This window comes from Sinocyclocheilus anshuiensis, unplaced genomic scaffold, assembly GCF_001515605.1.
Source record: "Sinocyclocheilus anshuiensis isolate Anshui unplaced genomic scaffold, SAMN03320099.WGS_v1.1 scaffold708, whole genome shotgun sequence".
Classification (NCBI taxonomy): domain Eukaryota; kingdom Metazoa; phylum Chordata; class Actinopteri; order Cypriniformes; family Cyprinidae; genus Sinocyclocheilus; species Sinocyclocheilus anshuiensis.
In genome coordinates, this window is record NW_015555881.1 from 1,905,899 (window position 1) to 1,920,427 (window position 14,529).

General features: G+C 34.8%; 1 protein-coding gene across 1 annotated transcript in view; it reads left to right on the forward strand.

Annotated features, from left to right (window-relative positions):
- Positions 1 to 8,585: 8,585 nt before the first annotated feature.
- LOC107675806 (mothers against decapentaplegic homolog 7-like) overlaps positions 8,586 to 14,529 on the forward strand; it is a 13,736-nt gene continuing 7,792 nt past the window's right edge. Inside the window, exons 1-2 of the mRNA XM_016470276.1 lie at positions 8,586 to 8,923; positions 12,728 to 12,799. Coding sequence (XP_016325762.1) covers positions 8,800 to 8,923; positions 12,728 to 12,799 — 196 coding nt within the window. The 5' untranslated portion in view covers positions 8,586 to 8,799. The remainder of the gene's footprint in view (positions 8,924 to 12,727; positions 12,800 to 14,529) is intronic.

A 14,529-nucleotide genomic window follows, 5' to 3' on the forward strand; every position in this document is an offset into this window, starting at 1 on the left:
ATATATATATATATATATCGTGTTCATCTTTACCACTTGGGAAAATATCTTGCGTTTAAGTGGTTTTCTAAGCATAATAAGAATAATAATACATATTTGGATATTTGTGTAATAAAAATAAGCGACTTTCCCATGTAAATGACGTTTAGTGTATCATTTATGTATATTATAGATTCAGGTAATTGCATATACATTACTGTATAGACAAATACACACTGCATTTGTTGCATTGCTGTTTATACCCTCAGTTTTAGTTTTTAGGTACAGCGATGGAAAATCTTTCCTGTCGGATGACCTGCGTAAGTAATTAATAAAGCGCAGGGTAAATATTACCCCGTTACTGATCAGTTTAGGTCTTATTACGTCCCTGTTACACTGCAGCGCAAACTTAAAGCATAAACAGCCCATATTTACGCTTTTGCTGAATTTGTTTAGTTTTCTTTGCAGGTCTTTATAGGAACAATTTTTATGTTGTTTTTTTTTTTTCATATTTAATGTTTAGAATGTATGATTAGTTTCCCTGTATTTTGCATAGCATCTGTTTATTTTTTCCTCTTTTTTTGGATTCATTCTTGCACATTTATGTATAAAGTAATGAGGAAAGACTCTAAAAAAAAAATTGCAGTTTTGTTTGCATTAGCTATGACTGATTTAGACTCAGTCTTTCTAAAGTGTGAAATACCACCAATAAAGCAACAGCAGAACTCCTGCTATAATTCTGGGCTTTCTTGTGGTTCTTTAAAGTGCATATAAAAATCATGTAATTGCTTGAAGGCCTAAAACGGTTTATTGAAGAGTATTTGGAGGAAATGAATGTGCTGAACCAGTTCTGCTGAAAAAGAGGACAGTGACTGTTGAGTGCTTTCCATTACAGAATAAATGAATCATGGGAGTCAAATACACCTGTGAAATCAAGCGTTTCTACAAAGGCGTCAGTAACTGAAACCTTTTGTGATGCTTCATCTGCGTGCGTCAGTATAAAGTCAGTGCAACATGAACAAAAGTGCTTGTTTGTGAGTGTTTGGTCAAATCTGTTGATTAGTTTGTCTAATCTAAAATGACACTGAATGAATGGATTCAACAGAGACCGAGAGTTTCCATCAGAGACGCTGTGTGTTTGTCAAAGCTCCGTTCATACCGTCACAGCTTCACGGTTCACCACATTATACCTGCATTATGTTCAGCTTCTCAACTCACAAACAGCACGATTATTAGTGCTAAATGTGTAAACATCTAGTTATGCTCATTGTAATTGTATTTTTGTGGTTATTTTATTTGTCCTTTTCTGTTCATTGTTGTCATGTTCAGTGTTATTTTAGTATCATTGAGATACTATTAGAGTTTTTATTTTTAATTCATTTGTATTTTTATATTTTCATTTTCGTTTTTATTTTAATTGAAGTCATGTAGTTGCTTTTGTAAAAAAAAATGTATTATTGATTTTTTATTTTTTTTTAAATCTCTATTTTATTCATTTTTATTTTAGTTTGTTTTAGTTGTTTTTTTTTTACTTATTTTAGTATATCAAATGTTGTAAAATAAGTGTATTTTATTTCAGTTAATGTTTATTTCAAGTAACAAAAATGTTTTTAGATAAATATATAAGTATTTATTTAGATATTTTCTGTTTTAATTTTCATTTTTAATTTTAAAGTTTTGGTAATTTAGTTTTTTTTTTTTTTCATTTTTATTAGTTGTTGATTTTCTTAAAAATGTCTAGTTTTATACATTTTCATTTTAGTTTGTTTTAGTTAGTTATGTTAGTACATCAAATGTTGCCTTGGAAAGTAGCTTAAAATGAGTATATTTTATTTCAGTTAAACATTTATTTTATTTCAGGTAATGAAAATGTTTTTTGGATGGATGGACATATATGTTTGTTTTACATTTTCTGTTTTAATTTTAAAGTTGTAGCAATTTTATTTTATTTTTTTCTTGATGTTATAGATTTTTTTAAATGCTTATTCTTTTTTTTTAGTTGTTTTAGTGTATCAAATGTTGCCTTGGCAACTAGCTTAAATAAAATTAGCAGATTTTTTATTTCTTAACTTTTTTTTCCAAGTAACAGAAGTGGTTTTTTTTATGGTTTTACTTTGTCAGCTATAATAATAACCTTGGTATAATCATATAATGCAGAACATTCAGCATTGAGCTGAAGCCTGTATTTGGAGGCGTGCGTGCGTGCGTGCGTGTGTGTGTGTGTGTGTGTGTGTGTGCGCACGGTGTTTGTCTTTCAGCGCGAGCAGCAGATGGTGGAGGTTTTGCCGCAGTGTCTTTCTTCTCACCTGTGAGGTCACCTTCTCTATTCCCGACTCTGTCATTCAGGTGAATGAAAGCACTGTGGGATTGTGGGTATTGTATTTCCAGCAGACAGTGGCCAAACGGCGTGTCGTCACAGTCTGTTGTGCTCAGGGTTTGTTTGTTTTGCGTGTATGATGTGCAAAGATTCTTCCAAATATCTGTTTGGTATTCCATATAAACAATATTATCATTGAGTAAATTACTTCTTTGAAAGTGGCCTTAACTCAAGGTTAAGCGAGTACTAAAAAACTTTTAGGTCCATTATATGTTGATTAAATATGATATGCATGAGGATGAGTTCTGTTTAATAATTTCTCATTTTTAATTATTGATTTGTTTGTTTACAAACAGAGATCAGAGCTGAATTGGATGAAAATGTTTCATTTTCACAGGTTCTGTACTAATGTACAAATTTCACATTTTTGTCCACAGTGTTCTTTTAGTATTATTTATGTACTATGATAGTTTTTATTAATATTTTGAAATAGCTTTTTTTATATTTTCGGTTTTGTTTTCATTTTAATTTTAGTTTGTTTTTAGTATTTTTTATGTGCTGTTTCTAATTTTAGTAATTTAACTGATTTCAGTTAGTTTCCAAGGCAACATTTTAACATTTTCATTTAGTTTCAATTTTCAGGTAATATTTATATTTTCTATTTTTCATATTTCAATTACAGAAATGTTTTAATATAGTTTTAGTTAATGATAACAAGACTGTTCTGTTGCCTTGTAAATTATTATTTTTTTTTTAATGTGTTTTGTAATGCATTACTCACATCTGTGTATAAATGTCAGTGTGTCTTGAGTATTTCCCGGCAGACAGCAGGTCACCTGTCTGGGTCAATCTGCCGATCCCGCCCACTTCTCCATGACTGGGGCATCACCGTGACGACTGTGATGCTGTTGGCTTTTGGCATTAGAAATGCTGTTGAAGCTAGATTGGCTGATATATCTAGAGAGCAGAATAAAAAAAAAATGCTCAGAACTATTGCTAAAAAATAAAAACCGCTCAGAACTATCTCTAATTTAAAAAAAAAAATGCTCAGAACTATTGTTAAAAAATAAAAACAGCTCAGAACTATCTCTAAAAAAAATAAAAAAAATAAAAAATCCGCTAATCACTAAAAAAAAATAAAAACTGCTCAGAACTATTGCTTAAAAACACTCAGAACTATCGCTAAATAAAATAAAAACCACTCAGAACTATCATTAAAAAAAAAAAAATGCTCAGAACTATCAATAAAACAATAAAAACCGCTCAGAATTATCAACAAAAAAAAAACAATGCTCAGAACTCACTAAAAAATTAAAATCACTCAGAACTATCACAAAAAAATTGCTCCGAACTATCAAAAAATAAATAAAAATCACTCAGAACCATTGTTAAAAAATTTGCTCAGAACTATCGCTAAAAAATAAAAATAACTCAGAACTATATAAAAAAAAATATATCTAACACCTTAGCAAATGCATAGCAACGTTCTCAAATCACCAGAATCTAGTAACTGCATAGCAACATTCCCGCTCAGAACAAATTAGCAACTGGATAGCTACATATTTTTAAAAATGCCCAAACACCTTAGCAACCGCATAGCCACACCTTGTCAACTAAAGGGAACAGCATAGCATTGCACGGCACAATATATTAGTCTAGTTGATATTTAGTCATTCCAAATCAGTGCGATCTTCAGTTTATCTTCCTGTTTTCCCTTCATTAACTGATCCAGTGTGTGGATCTCTCGTGCAGCACTCGAGTGGACAGCCCGAAGTTTAACAGAGCAATTCAATGTCATATAAGACTCATATAAAGTGAGGTCTAGAGTTCAGCTGACGGTCATAAAGCAGTTCCAGCTTTTACAGTGGCATCCAGTGAGAGATGCAGGCAGAGCGGAGCATATGGCGTCCTGTCTGGGGATCATGTCCTGTTTGATTCGTTCACGGGAGCCAGTTTGTAACGAACGCTAGACAAGACGCCACCGTCCACACGCACTACACTGCTGTTGTGTTTCCTTTTACATGTCAGTCTGTCCATCAAAGCTCTGATTCTTCTGCTGTCGCCCCGTCGGTTTAGCTTTAAAGTTGAGCGTACGTCCTCCTCTGCCTCTTTAAATCTCTTTTCTGTCTGTATAGGGGCCGCGTCGGCCCTTATAGCGGCTCCATTAGCCGTAGTTTCATGTAGCATGTGTTCTTCTATACAGCAGGGTAATTACGTGAGGTGATTACATGCATTCTGAGAGGCTGAACACATGAAAGTGCTGCAGTGATTGTGAGGAGAGGCCCGTCTTTAACATGCCTGCCATTTACAGCAACAGGCTTTTACGTGCTGAACGCTGGAATCTGTACAGAGGTTTGAATAGGCACTCTAATTCTGAGCTGACAGTGTTATTTAATATTTATAACATTTATTTATACTATTTTGAATGAGCTTTTATTTGTATATTTTCAGATTTCATTTTAAATTAGTTTATAATTTTGTTTCGTAATTTCGTCTTTTTGTAATTTTTCTTAGTGTTAGTAGTTTTTATTTGTATTGGATTAATAGGTCTGTAAAAAATTACCTACCTATTCTGATAGAGAGAGAGAGAGAGAGATGATAGATAGATAAAAATAAAAAACTATCACGGAGGAAAAAAACGCTCAGTATTATCGCTAAAAACACTCCGAACTATCGCAAAAAAGATTGCTCAGAACTATTGCTAAAAAATAAAAATCGCTCAGAATTATCGTTAATAAATAAAAATCGTTCAGAACTATTGCTAAAAAATTAAAATCGCTCAGAACTATCCCCAAAAAATATATATTGCTCAGAACTATCGCTAATAAAATAAAAAATCGCTCAGAACTATTGCTAAAAAATAAAAATCGCTCAGAACTATCGCTAATAAAATAAAAAATCCTCAGAACTATTGATAAAAAATTAAAAATCCTCAGAACTATCGATAAAAAATAAAAATCGCTCAGAACTATCGCAAAAAAATATATATTTGCTCAGAACTATCGAAAAAAAAATAATTTGCTCAGAACTATCGATAAAAAAAAAAAATCGCTCCGAACTATCGCAAAAAAAAAATATTTTGCTCAGAACTATCGAAAAAAAAACATTTGCTCAGAGCTATCGAAAAAAAAAAAAATTTGCTCAGAACTATCGCAAAAAAAAAAAATTTGCTCAGAGCTATCGAAAAAAAAAAATTTGCTCAGAACTATCGCAAAAAAATACAAATTGCTCAGAACTATCGCTAAAAATTTTAATTGCTCGAACTATCGCTAAAAACAAAATCGCTCAGAACTATCACAAAAAAATTCAAAAATAAAAACCACTCAGAACTATCACTAAAAATAGAAATTGCTCGAACTATCGCTAAAAACAATCGCTCAGAACTATCACTAAAAAAATTAGACAGACTGTTTATAGTCTCTTCATGGTCTGCTCATTCGTTCCGCTCTCACAGCGTGACCTTTGACCTCATCAATAGGGTCAGCTTCCTGTGGTCTGTTGTTTGGGTTTCTAGCAGCCAATTGATCTGCTTCAGTGTGAAGAGGCAGGAATTCTCTGAAATTCACATCAGCCAGACAAATCCAATTAAATACACTCGACACAATATGAGCACATGCTGGATCTACAGAAATTGAGTTGATGCTGTATATGTAGGCCGTTTATATGTGTTTTTACTTCTCAGAAAGACTGCTTCTGGTTCCTACAGTGGAGTGACAGCTGTGAGATCTGCATCCTCCGCTCATTTATTAGTGACGCAGGCAGAGTTTGAGGTGAGCTGTTCTCCATCATATCACTGTCTCCTCACTGTTTCTCGCTGATCTATCAGATGAGTCCGTGTTTGATAAATAAACAGCTGTTTTGTTCCTGAAGTCATAAATGTCATTCCCTCACAGGTCAGTCATGTTGCCACAACTAAAAAATACCTGACACGGGGCATTTGCTTGACTCCATGTGGACTAAATAAAAATAAAATGAGAGCATACATGCATAGATAAAAGAATTCATGATAAATTAAAGAGTTAAGTAAAAATAAGTAGAAAACTAATTTAAATAAAGATTTATTTAAATATCAGTGAATCAAGGACTGAAAGAATTCAATAAATAATTTAGAAAAAAATAAACATTTATTTATTAATTTAGGATTATACATTTAGACAATTCCTAAAAAAGTTAAAATGATGAGAGAATAATTAATAAATAATAAAAATATAAATAATCAAAAACAAATAAAAAAAATCAGTAATTAGAAAGAAAATGTAAACAATATATTTAAATAATAAAAATGAAATTATTTATGAAAGATAGATGGCTAGACAGTAGTGTTGGTGTTTGGGAGTTAATGTGTGACAGCAGTAGATCTTCATGAGCTGCGCGGCGCCAGCGGGAATCCGCGGACCATCATCATCATCATCATAATTATCTTCTTCTCTAGTGCCCTGCAATGACTCTCTCTCTCTCTCTCTGTGTCACTTATGGAATGTCGTGATCGTGAAGTCTGAAGCGGTTTATTTCCAGTGTCCGCGCGCAACCCATTGTGTCGTCCATTAATCAGAGAGCGCGAGCCCTTTTATTCCGCGTCCAGTTAATGCCAGAGAGCAGACATGAGAGCTGTTGAGCTGTTTATGAGTGTGAGAGAACAGTGACTCATCTGATGCGGCAAAACTCTGCACATCCTCAGAAAAATCTTTTCTATTACCGTCTCTGACTCTCGCTCAGTCACGTGTGTGTGTGTGTGTGTGTGTGTGTGTGTGTGTGTGTACAGGTTTATATACCCTGGTGGGGACTTAAACCTGACTACACACAGACTCATGGGGACTCGTGTCACGGTGGGGACCTAAATTGTGGTCCCCACGGGTACAAAAGCTTATAAATCATACAGAATGAAGTTTTTTGACAATCTAAAAATGCAGAAAGTTTCCTGTAAGGGGTAGGTTTAGGGGTAGGGTTGGTGTAGGACAATAGAATATACGGTCTGTACAGTAGAAAAACCATTACGCCTATGGAGAGTCCCCACAAGGATAGCTGACCAGACATGTGTGTGTGTGTGTGTGTGCTTTGAAAATGTGAACTATTTCTCACCAGTATGCGGCAGCAGTTCTTATATACAGACAGAAACATGTTCACCCATTCACAAACACTGCCAATATAATAATTATTATTATTATTTTTAAAATAAACACATTTTTTCCAACCTCTAAATATCACATATATTATAAATAACAATGTATATATGTATACAACAACAATAATATTAATTTGAATATATTTAAGTAGAATATATAATATAATAAATGTTGATAAATAATTTATAATAAAATACAGTAATAATAGTAAATAATGATGAGTTTACTATTTAATATTATTATTATTATTATTAGAAGTAGTAGTATTAAAATGATTTTACAAATAATGTATTTAAAATAAAAACTATTTACATAAAAAAACATTGATTAAAAATAATGTATTCACTATTTTGCTCCAAAGTATAAATAATATATATTATACATATGTATTATTTTATGTTAATTCGGTATATTTGTATGCACATTTCACAACTTTTTAAAAGAAATGTGTTTTCATGTCATGACTGCATCATAAACATTTGTTGAGTTTGTGTGTTTTCAGTGTGTGTGTGTGTGTGTGTGTGTGTGTGTGTGGTTCATTCTTAATGTGAATTTACCTGCTCGCCTGGCGCCAGTGTATGTGTGTGTGTGTGTGTGTGTGTTTCCTTAAATGAGACTTCATAGCACAACAACACAACCACACGATTCTAATTCCATCTGTTACACTGTAACTTTATAAACTCTGCGTCTGATGTCTCAGTCTGATGGTACATGTTACTTTGTTTTATGTTTGCGCAACACAATCACTTTTTCCTGCCTATAATAACACATAGCATGTTTATGTGTGTGTGTGTGTGTTTAGTAATATAATCTAGAACAGAGAAAATGTTTCAACTAAACATTATTTGGGATTTTATATGCAGAAGATCAAAATAGAATAGAATGGAATAGAGAAAAAACCCCATAAAAGATAGTGATAAATACTATATATTTAGTAGCATTAAAAGAGTTCGTCAAGAATTCGCTTTTTATTCTGTTAAATGTATAACCTCTAGTGTAAACTTATGTATAAAGTGATATATTTGACAAATAATACACATTCTTACATTCATCATATGTGGTCTGTTTGGTAGTTTTTCAGTAGCTTAACCAACTGTTTCATCAAATAAGTGTCTTGGTATGAGCTACTGATTATAATTATTATTCTTATACAGTGATGAATGTTGTGTTTTCATGTGGATAAAGGCAACAGACTATTCAGCTGGACCTCCAGTCTGTGGTTGTTCATGTAAAACCCGCCAGAGGCCCCAGCGTTCAGTGAAGTTAGTTTGCAGTGATCAGTGTGTGTGTGTGTGTGGAGTCTGGCGCCAGGCGGCCGTGTGTTTATCAGAGCTGTCCTGCCTGTAACCCTCAGCACTACACAAACACTTTTCCCAGAGAATGCCAGGCCTTATCATCAGCCCACATCTCCACTCACGTCCTCTCTCTCGCTCTCTTTCTTCTCCTCCAGAATCCCCCCCACCCCCGTATTCAAGATATCCCACCGATTTTCTTAAACCACCTGGTAAGTTGAAGTTTCATTTCAAATTTAAGCAGATATGGAGTCTTTCAAAAGTTTAAAGTTGTTTGCAATGCAAGTTTTTTGCGCATTTACTATGGTATACCATGGTATTCTCACCATTTAAATACCATCCCACTGATCTTTCTTAAACCAGATTAAAAGTTGAAGTTTCATCTTAAATTTAAGCAGATTTGGAACCTTAAGAAAGTTAAAAATGGCTTGCAATTAATTTTTTATGCATGTTTACTATGGTAATACCATGGTATTCTTAACAATTTAAATACCATCCCACAAATGTTCTTAAACCACCTCATATGTTTCAGTTTTATCTTAAATTTAAGCTGATGTGGAGTCTTTAAACAGTTTAGTTTGATTTAAAAAATTGCTTGCAATGTAAATTTATGGACATTTACTATAGTAATACCATGGCATTCTGACCATTTAAATACCATCCCACCAATTTTCTTAAATAACTTTATATGTTTAAGTTTCATCTTAATTTCAAGCTGATGTGGAGTCTTTAAAAAGTTTTGTTTGAGTTAAAAATAGCATGCAATGAAGGTTTTGGACATTTACAATGGTAATTTCATGGTGTTTTTACCACATAAATACCATGGTACATGAATATGGTAATCATCTAGTACAATGCTACATGTAATGATACTGTTTTGTAAAGCTTAATAAGTTTGGTAGGTTGTTTAGACATTGTACCATGGTAATAATGTGGTATATGAAGATAATAATCATTTTGTGGCATGATTTCATATTTACTTTAGTGTTTTTACCAGAGTACTGAATGATTAATACCACATCTCTAAGATGCTTTTAACTCCAACGTGCTAGTAATTAGAGTAAATGCATAAATAGCACAGTATATGAATATGGCAATGATTCTTAAAGATGTTATGATGTTGTTTGGTCCGAATGATGCCAGTCATCTGAATGCTTGCGAGTGACTTCGGAAACGCGGATCACATAAAGGAAAAACTGAGAGAGCTGATTTATCTGCCGAATTAATCTGAGGTTTTGGGAGTGTTGCTTTGCGTCTTTCCTCTGAGCGCTTGCTCTCTCTCTACCCATAATGCCGTATGGCTCTTGAGTATGTCCTGTATATTCGCTTCAGATAAGCGTGTTGTGTTTGGCAGCGTCCCGGGTGAGGTTTCCTGCCGATCGCCCCGTAAAGATCCTTCTCAATCCCGGCCAAAACTGCTCGGTTAAACAGTATCACTTACGCATTGAGAAATTCAGCCCAGCTTCGACGAGTGCCTGTTTCGAAATCGTTTCTTTTAGCCTGAATTTGTGCGTCTTGATCATGTTTATAGTTACGTGTGTGTGTGTGTGTGTGTGGGAATGACTCTACGCTGACTGACATTGGCTTTCACTCTTTGAGTCATTCTTCTTTTATGAATCAGTTTGGGGTTTCGAGGCAAATGAGAGAGAAAGCAAGAATGTGAACGAGAAAAGGCGCCGCGGTGGAGGACAGGAAAGCCAGTTTGGGGAGGACATTTCCTGTGAGGACACACACACACACACACACACTTCCATTAGCTGCGTTCGGCTCTTGGACGCGAGACAGAGAACAATAGAAGACGGGCGATATTCTCCGACTGAAAGAGAGAGTGACACTGAGCGCTGGGAGGAAGTTATTCATCGCTTGTGTGTGTGTGTGTGTGTGTGTGTGAGAGGGTGAGTGCGTCTCGTTGATAACGTCAGGATGAGGCAGACCGTCTGTCAGTGGTTTAGGGCGACTCTCATGCATTATTGACGGCGCGGTGCGACGAAACGACCATTGATGCAAGCGAATTTGCACATCAATCGCTTCAAGCTCTTAGACACAAACGTTCACGCTTGTAATGACAAAGAAAGCAAAGTTTCGTCTAGAACTACTGAACTGTCGTTAGCTAGGGTTTGGTTGACTTGCAAGTGCTTTTGCGTGCGGCAGAGATTGTGGTTGTCATTTTAGCCACGTCACGGGATCCGTTTACACGCTCGACTCGTCTAAAGCTGTTTGGATCTCTGAAGGTTTTATTGGGTGAAACTTGCGCCTGTGATGGATTGAATGGTCCGTGATGGACAGCTTCAAAGCATCTGTTTTACAACACCATTGTTTCTTTGCTCCCTGGAAAATGGAACATCACGTGTTTGAAGCTGCTGCTTGATCCCACATCTTTTCCTCTCTCTCTCTTTGTGGTCAGGTTCAGGTTCGACCGTGTGTCTCATTAGATTGACCACAGCTCAGGGAAAGTGTCCAACTCACAAGTTGCTTCCGAAAGTGACACCATTTCTCAATTCACGCTCACAATTTGGCTAATTTTCAGAAATATCCTCTAATATTAAACTTTAAAACTCATTATCCTTACAAATGGTAGGATGTCACCATGGTAGCCTACATGTCCAAAAATTCATGTTAAATCAATGATATGTCTTATATTTCAATGGAAATTACCCTAGAGCTTTTTTGATACTGGTGAATGGTAACATGACATGAAATAAACAAATAAAATATTCACTCATGAACTTCTGAACCCGCAGTTTGGGAAAACGAATTAGAAATTAGATATTGCTGTGCTGCGCTTATGTATTTGTTAACTTTATTGCTTTATCATTGTTGATATTTGTGTTGAGATTTACAATGCTAGAATATCATAGTCATAACACTAGTTCATGTAAAGGCATTGAAATGATTCATGTTTAGTCCCAAACATAGACATTTATTTTTTAGCAAAAACTTTTAAACAAAGCTAATTTAATGGGAAGTATTGTTAAATATGGTAATACGGGTTAATGCTAATGCTAACTTGTGGTGTGCATTTCAAAATCCCATGCTACACTTGGGATTTTGCAAAGCACCTCACAAATTAGCCTTAGCCTGTTTTTTGAGCTATTTAAACAAAGTTTCTGGCTACTTATCTTTGTTAGCATAAACCAGGTGTTATAATTTATAATTATATTTACCATAAATCACCATGTAGGTAACTATTTAGTTCTTAAAGCATCTGTGTTTGGAGTCATGTTCATTGTGCTTGACGTGCTAGTTCATGTAAAGTCGTTGAACTGAATGCATTAATTACTAGGAAATTCAGTGCCTTTAGCAAAACCTAACGCAAACATTTAAAGCTAATTTGATGAGAAGTCAAATTAAGACTAAGTCTAATGCGTGGGATTTTGAAAACACATCCTCACTAGTTAGCATTAGCATTAGCCTGTTCTTTTAGAAACCTAAAGTTCTTGTTAGCGTATACCATGTGTTAGCTAAACTGGTCTGAATCGGATCTATGATTACCTTAAATTACCATGGTAAGTACTATGGTAGTTCTTAAACGATCCTCGTTGGGAGCTTTCGTTGTGACTGACGTACTTGCTCCCGCAGTTGTTTGATCACAGTAATTCCAGGAAACTGACATTAGATCCGAGAACATATGGAGACTATATTCCAGACCCGTTTATTAAAGGGTTAACATGAAAGAGGGAGCGACAGGGAGTTTTTCCTGTCTGCTCGCACACCAATTAGAAAATTGACTGTACACAGTTTTCAAGGCTGCTGCGATTTCCTGATTAGCTCGTTGTTTTGGACTTGGAGTATATCCTGCTAAACAGTGTATTCCTATTAGAGCGCTCCCGCTCGCAAACCGCCTTGGCGCAGACTTTAACCTCAGAAACACTTTATTTATTTTGCATGACAGAAAAGTAGAAGGAGCAAGAAAATGAACGTCCGATATGACCTAAAAATGGTCTGTTTTTTTGTCCTAAGAGCCAGGGCGGGTCTGTAACCCTGTGATTGACAGCTGTCACTCTGTTTCTCCGCAGATTCTCCAGGTTCTGTGCCTGCTTCCACTGAAACTGGAGGAACGGCGTATTCGGCCCCTATGGGGTTCTCAGGTAAGCGCTCAAGACCGTCCTTACCTGTTTGAGGGTCTTTGAACCCGTCTGTGCTGATTTATTGAATCCAAATGTTTGAAAACAGAGCCGAAAATGAGGAGCTGGAGGAGAGAGAGTTGGAGATTTGTTTTGATTGAGTGTCTTCTTGTATTGTCTTCTAAAGGTAGCAAACACCACAGAAACGAGTGCTAAAGTCAACATGAAATCAAAATGGACCATATTTACTTCCTTAATGCACATTCAGGTCTTATCATGCACATTGCTCCAAAGAACAGGTGTTTGTCTTTGTAATCTTTCATCAAAATGTTGTAACAACTTCTGCACCTAAAAATACTTTCCTGATCCACTGATGTCTGCAAGGCCATGCAGTCTATTGGATGATGTTAACTAGTACTAGTCAACTAGCTATGTAGGCGTTGTTTTACCAATCAAAATCAATTAAATTGGTTTGATTGGAAACACGTCGCAGTACAGACAAGTTAGTTTAGTATTATTTATATTCTGTTATATTTTATAATAAATAAACGCTAATTCTAAATATTTTTTGTTTTCCTTTTTAATTTTAGTTTACGTTTTAGAATGTGCTTTTTCATTTTTATTAGTTTTTGTAATATTTGTTTATTATTATTTTTAATTTTAGTACTTCAAATTAAACAAATTTCACTTCAGTTAATTGTCAATTGTTAATTTTCTAATAATTTTTTTTTTTGTCATTTATATTGTAATTAATGAAAAATGTTGCCTTGGCAATTTTTTAATACTTTGAGTTTGTCATTTTGTCATTTAGTGTATGCTTTTTTTTTTATATATATATACTTGGCTTTAATTATTTAATTTGTTTTACATTTCTTTTTTCGTTTAGGTTTTTCATCTACTATTTTATTTTATTTTGGCTTTATTTCAATGAACAAAAATGATTTTTAAAACTTTTACATTAAGTTAACAATAACAACAATGATTTCATGTTAACTTATTTCAGTTAGTTTGCAAGTTTTTAATCTAATATTTATATTTTATTTTATTTCACTTGATGAAACTATTTTTAATAGTTTCATTTTAGTTAACAATACCAACACTGGTTTCATGTTGACTTTACACTGTAAACATGGGCAAATTGTGTGTGTGTGTGTGTGAGAATGAATGTTTATTTTATTTTATTAGTTTTATGATTGTTTATGATCTGCTCTCCTTTAGTAGACCAAACCTGGTCAATTGTCCCGTCCTGAGCTCTGAATGTGCGCAAACAGCGGCGATTGGGTTTACGAGAGACCCTGAGCGAGTGAGAGAGGGGTTAGTTTGGTCTAGGCCGGGTTCCTGCGTACAGATGGTTCTCATTACAGCGACTTTAAAGAGTTTTTATGATGGTGTTTAATTCAGCGCTGGGCGGAGTGTGTGTGTGTGTGTGTGTGTGTGTGAGTGTGTGAGTGAAGGTGTGTGTGTGTGTGTGTGTGTGTGTGTGTGAGTGAAGGGTCTTTAGATGGGTTTTCAGATAAGAGCGGCTAAATGATGGAAGCTTTACACAAACACATGTTAAAGTACAGCACTCAGTGTGTGTGTGTGTGTGCTGCTCCCTTTCACTGGCCTCCACCAGCATTTGTTTTATGTTTCTTGTTTGTGTGTGTGTGGGATGAAAGATTGAGCGCTTCAGTCCCAAACAAAAGCCTCCTCCCGACTCCATTTACATTTCTGACTGTGATTGCGTCCTGCTTTCGTTCAGAGGTGTGTTTTTC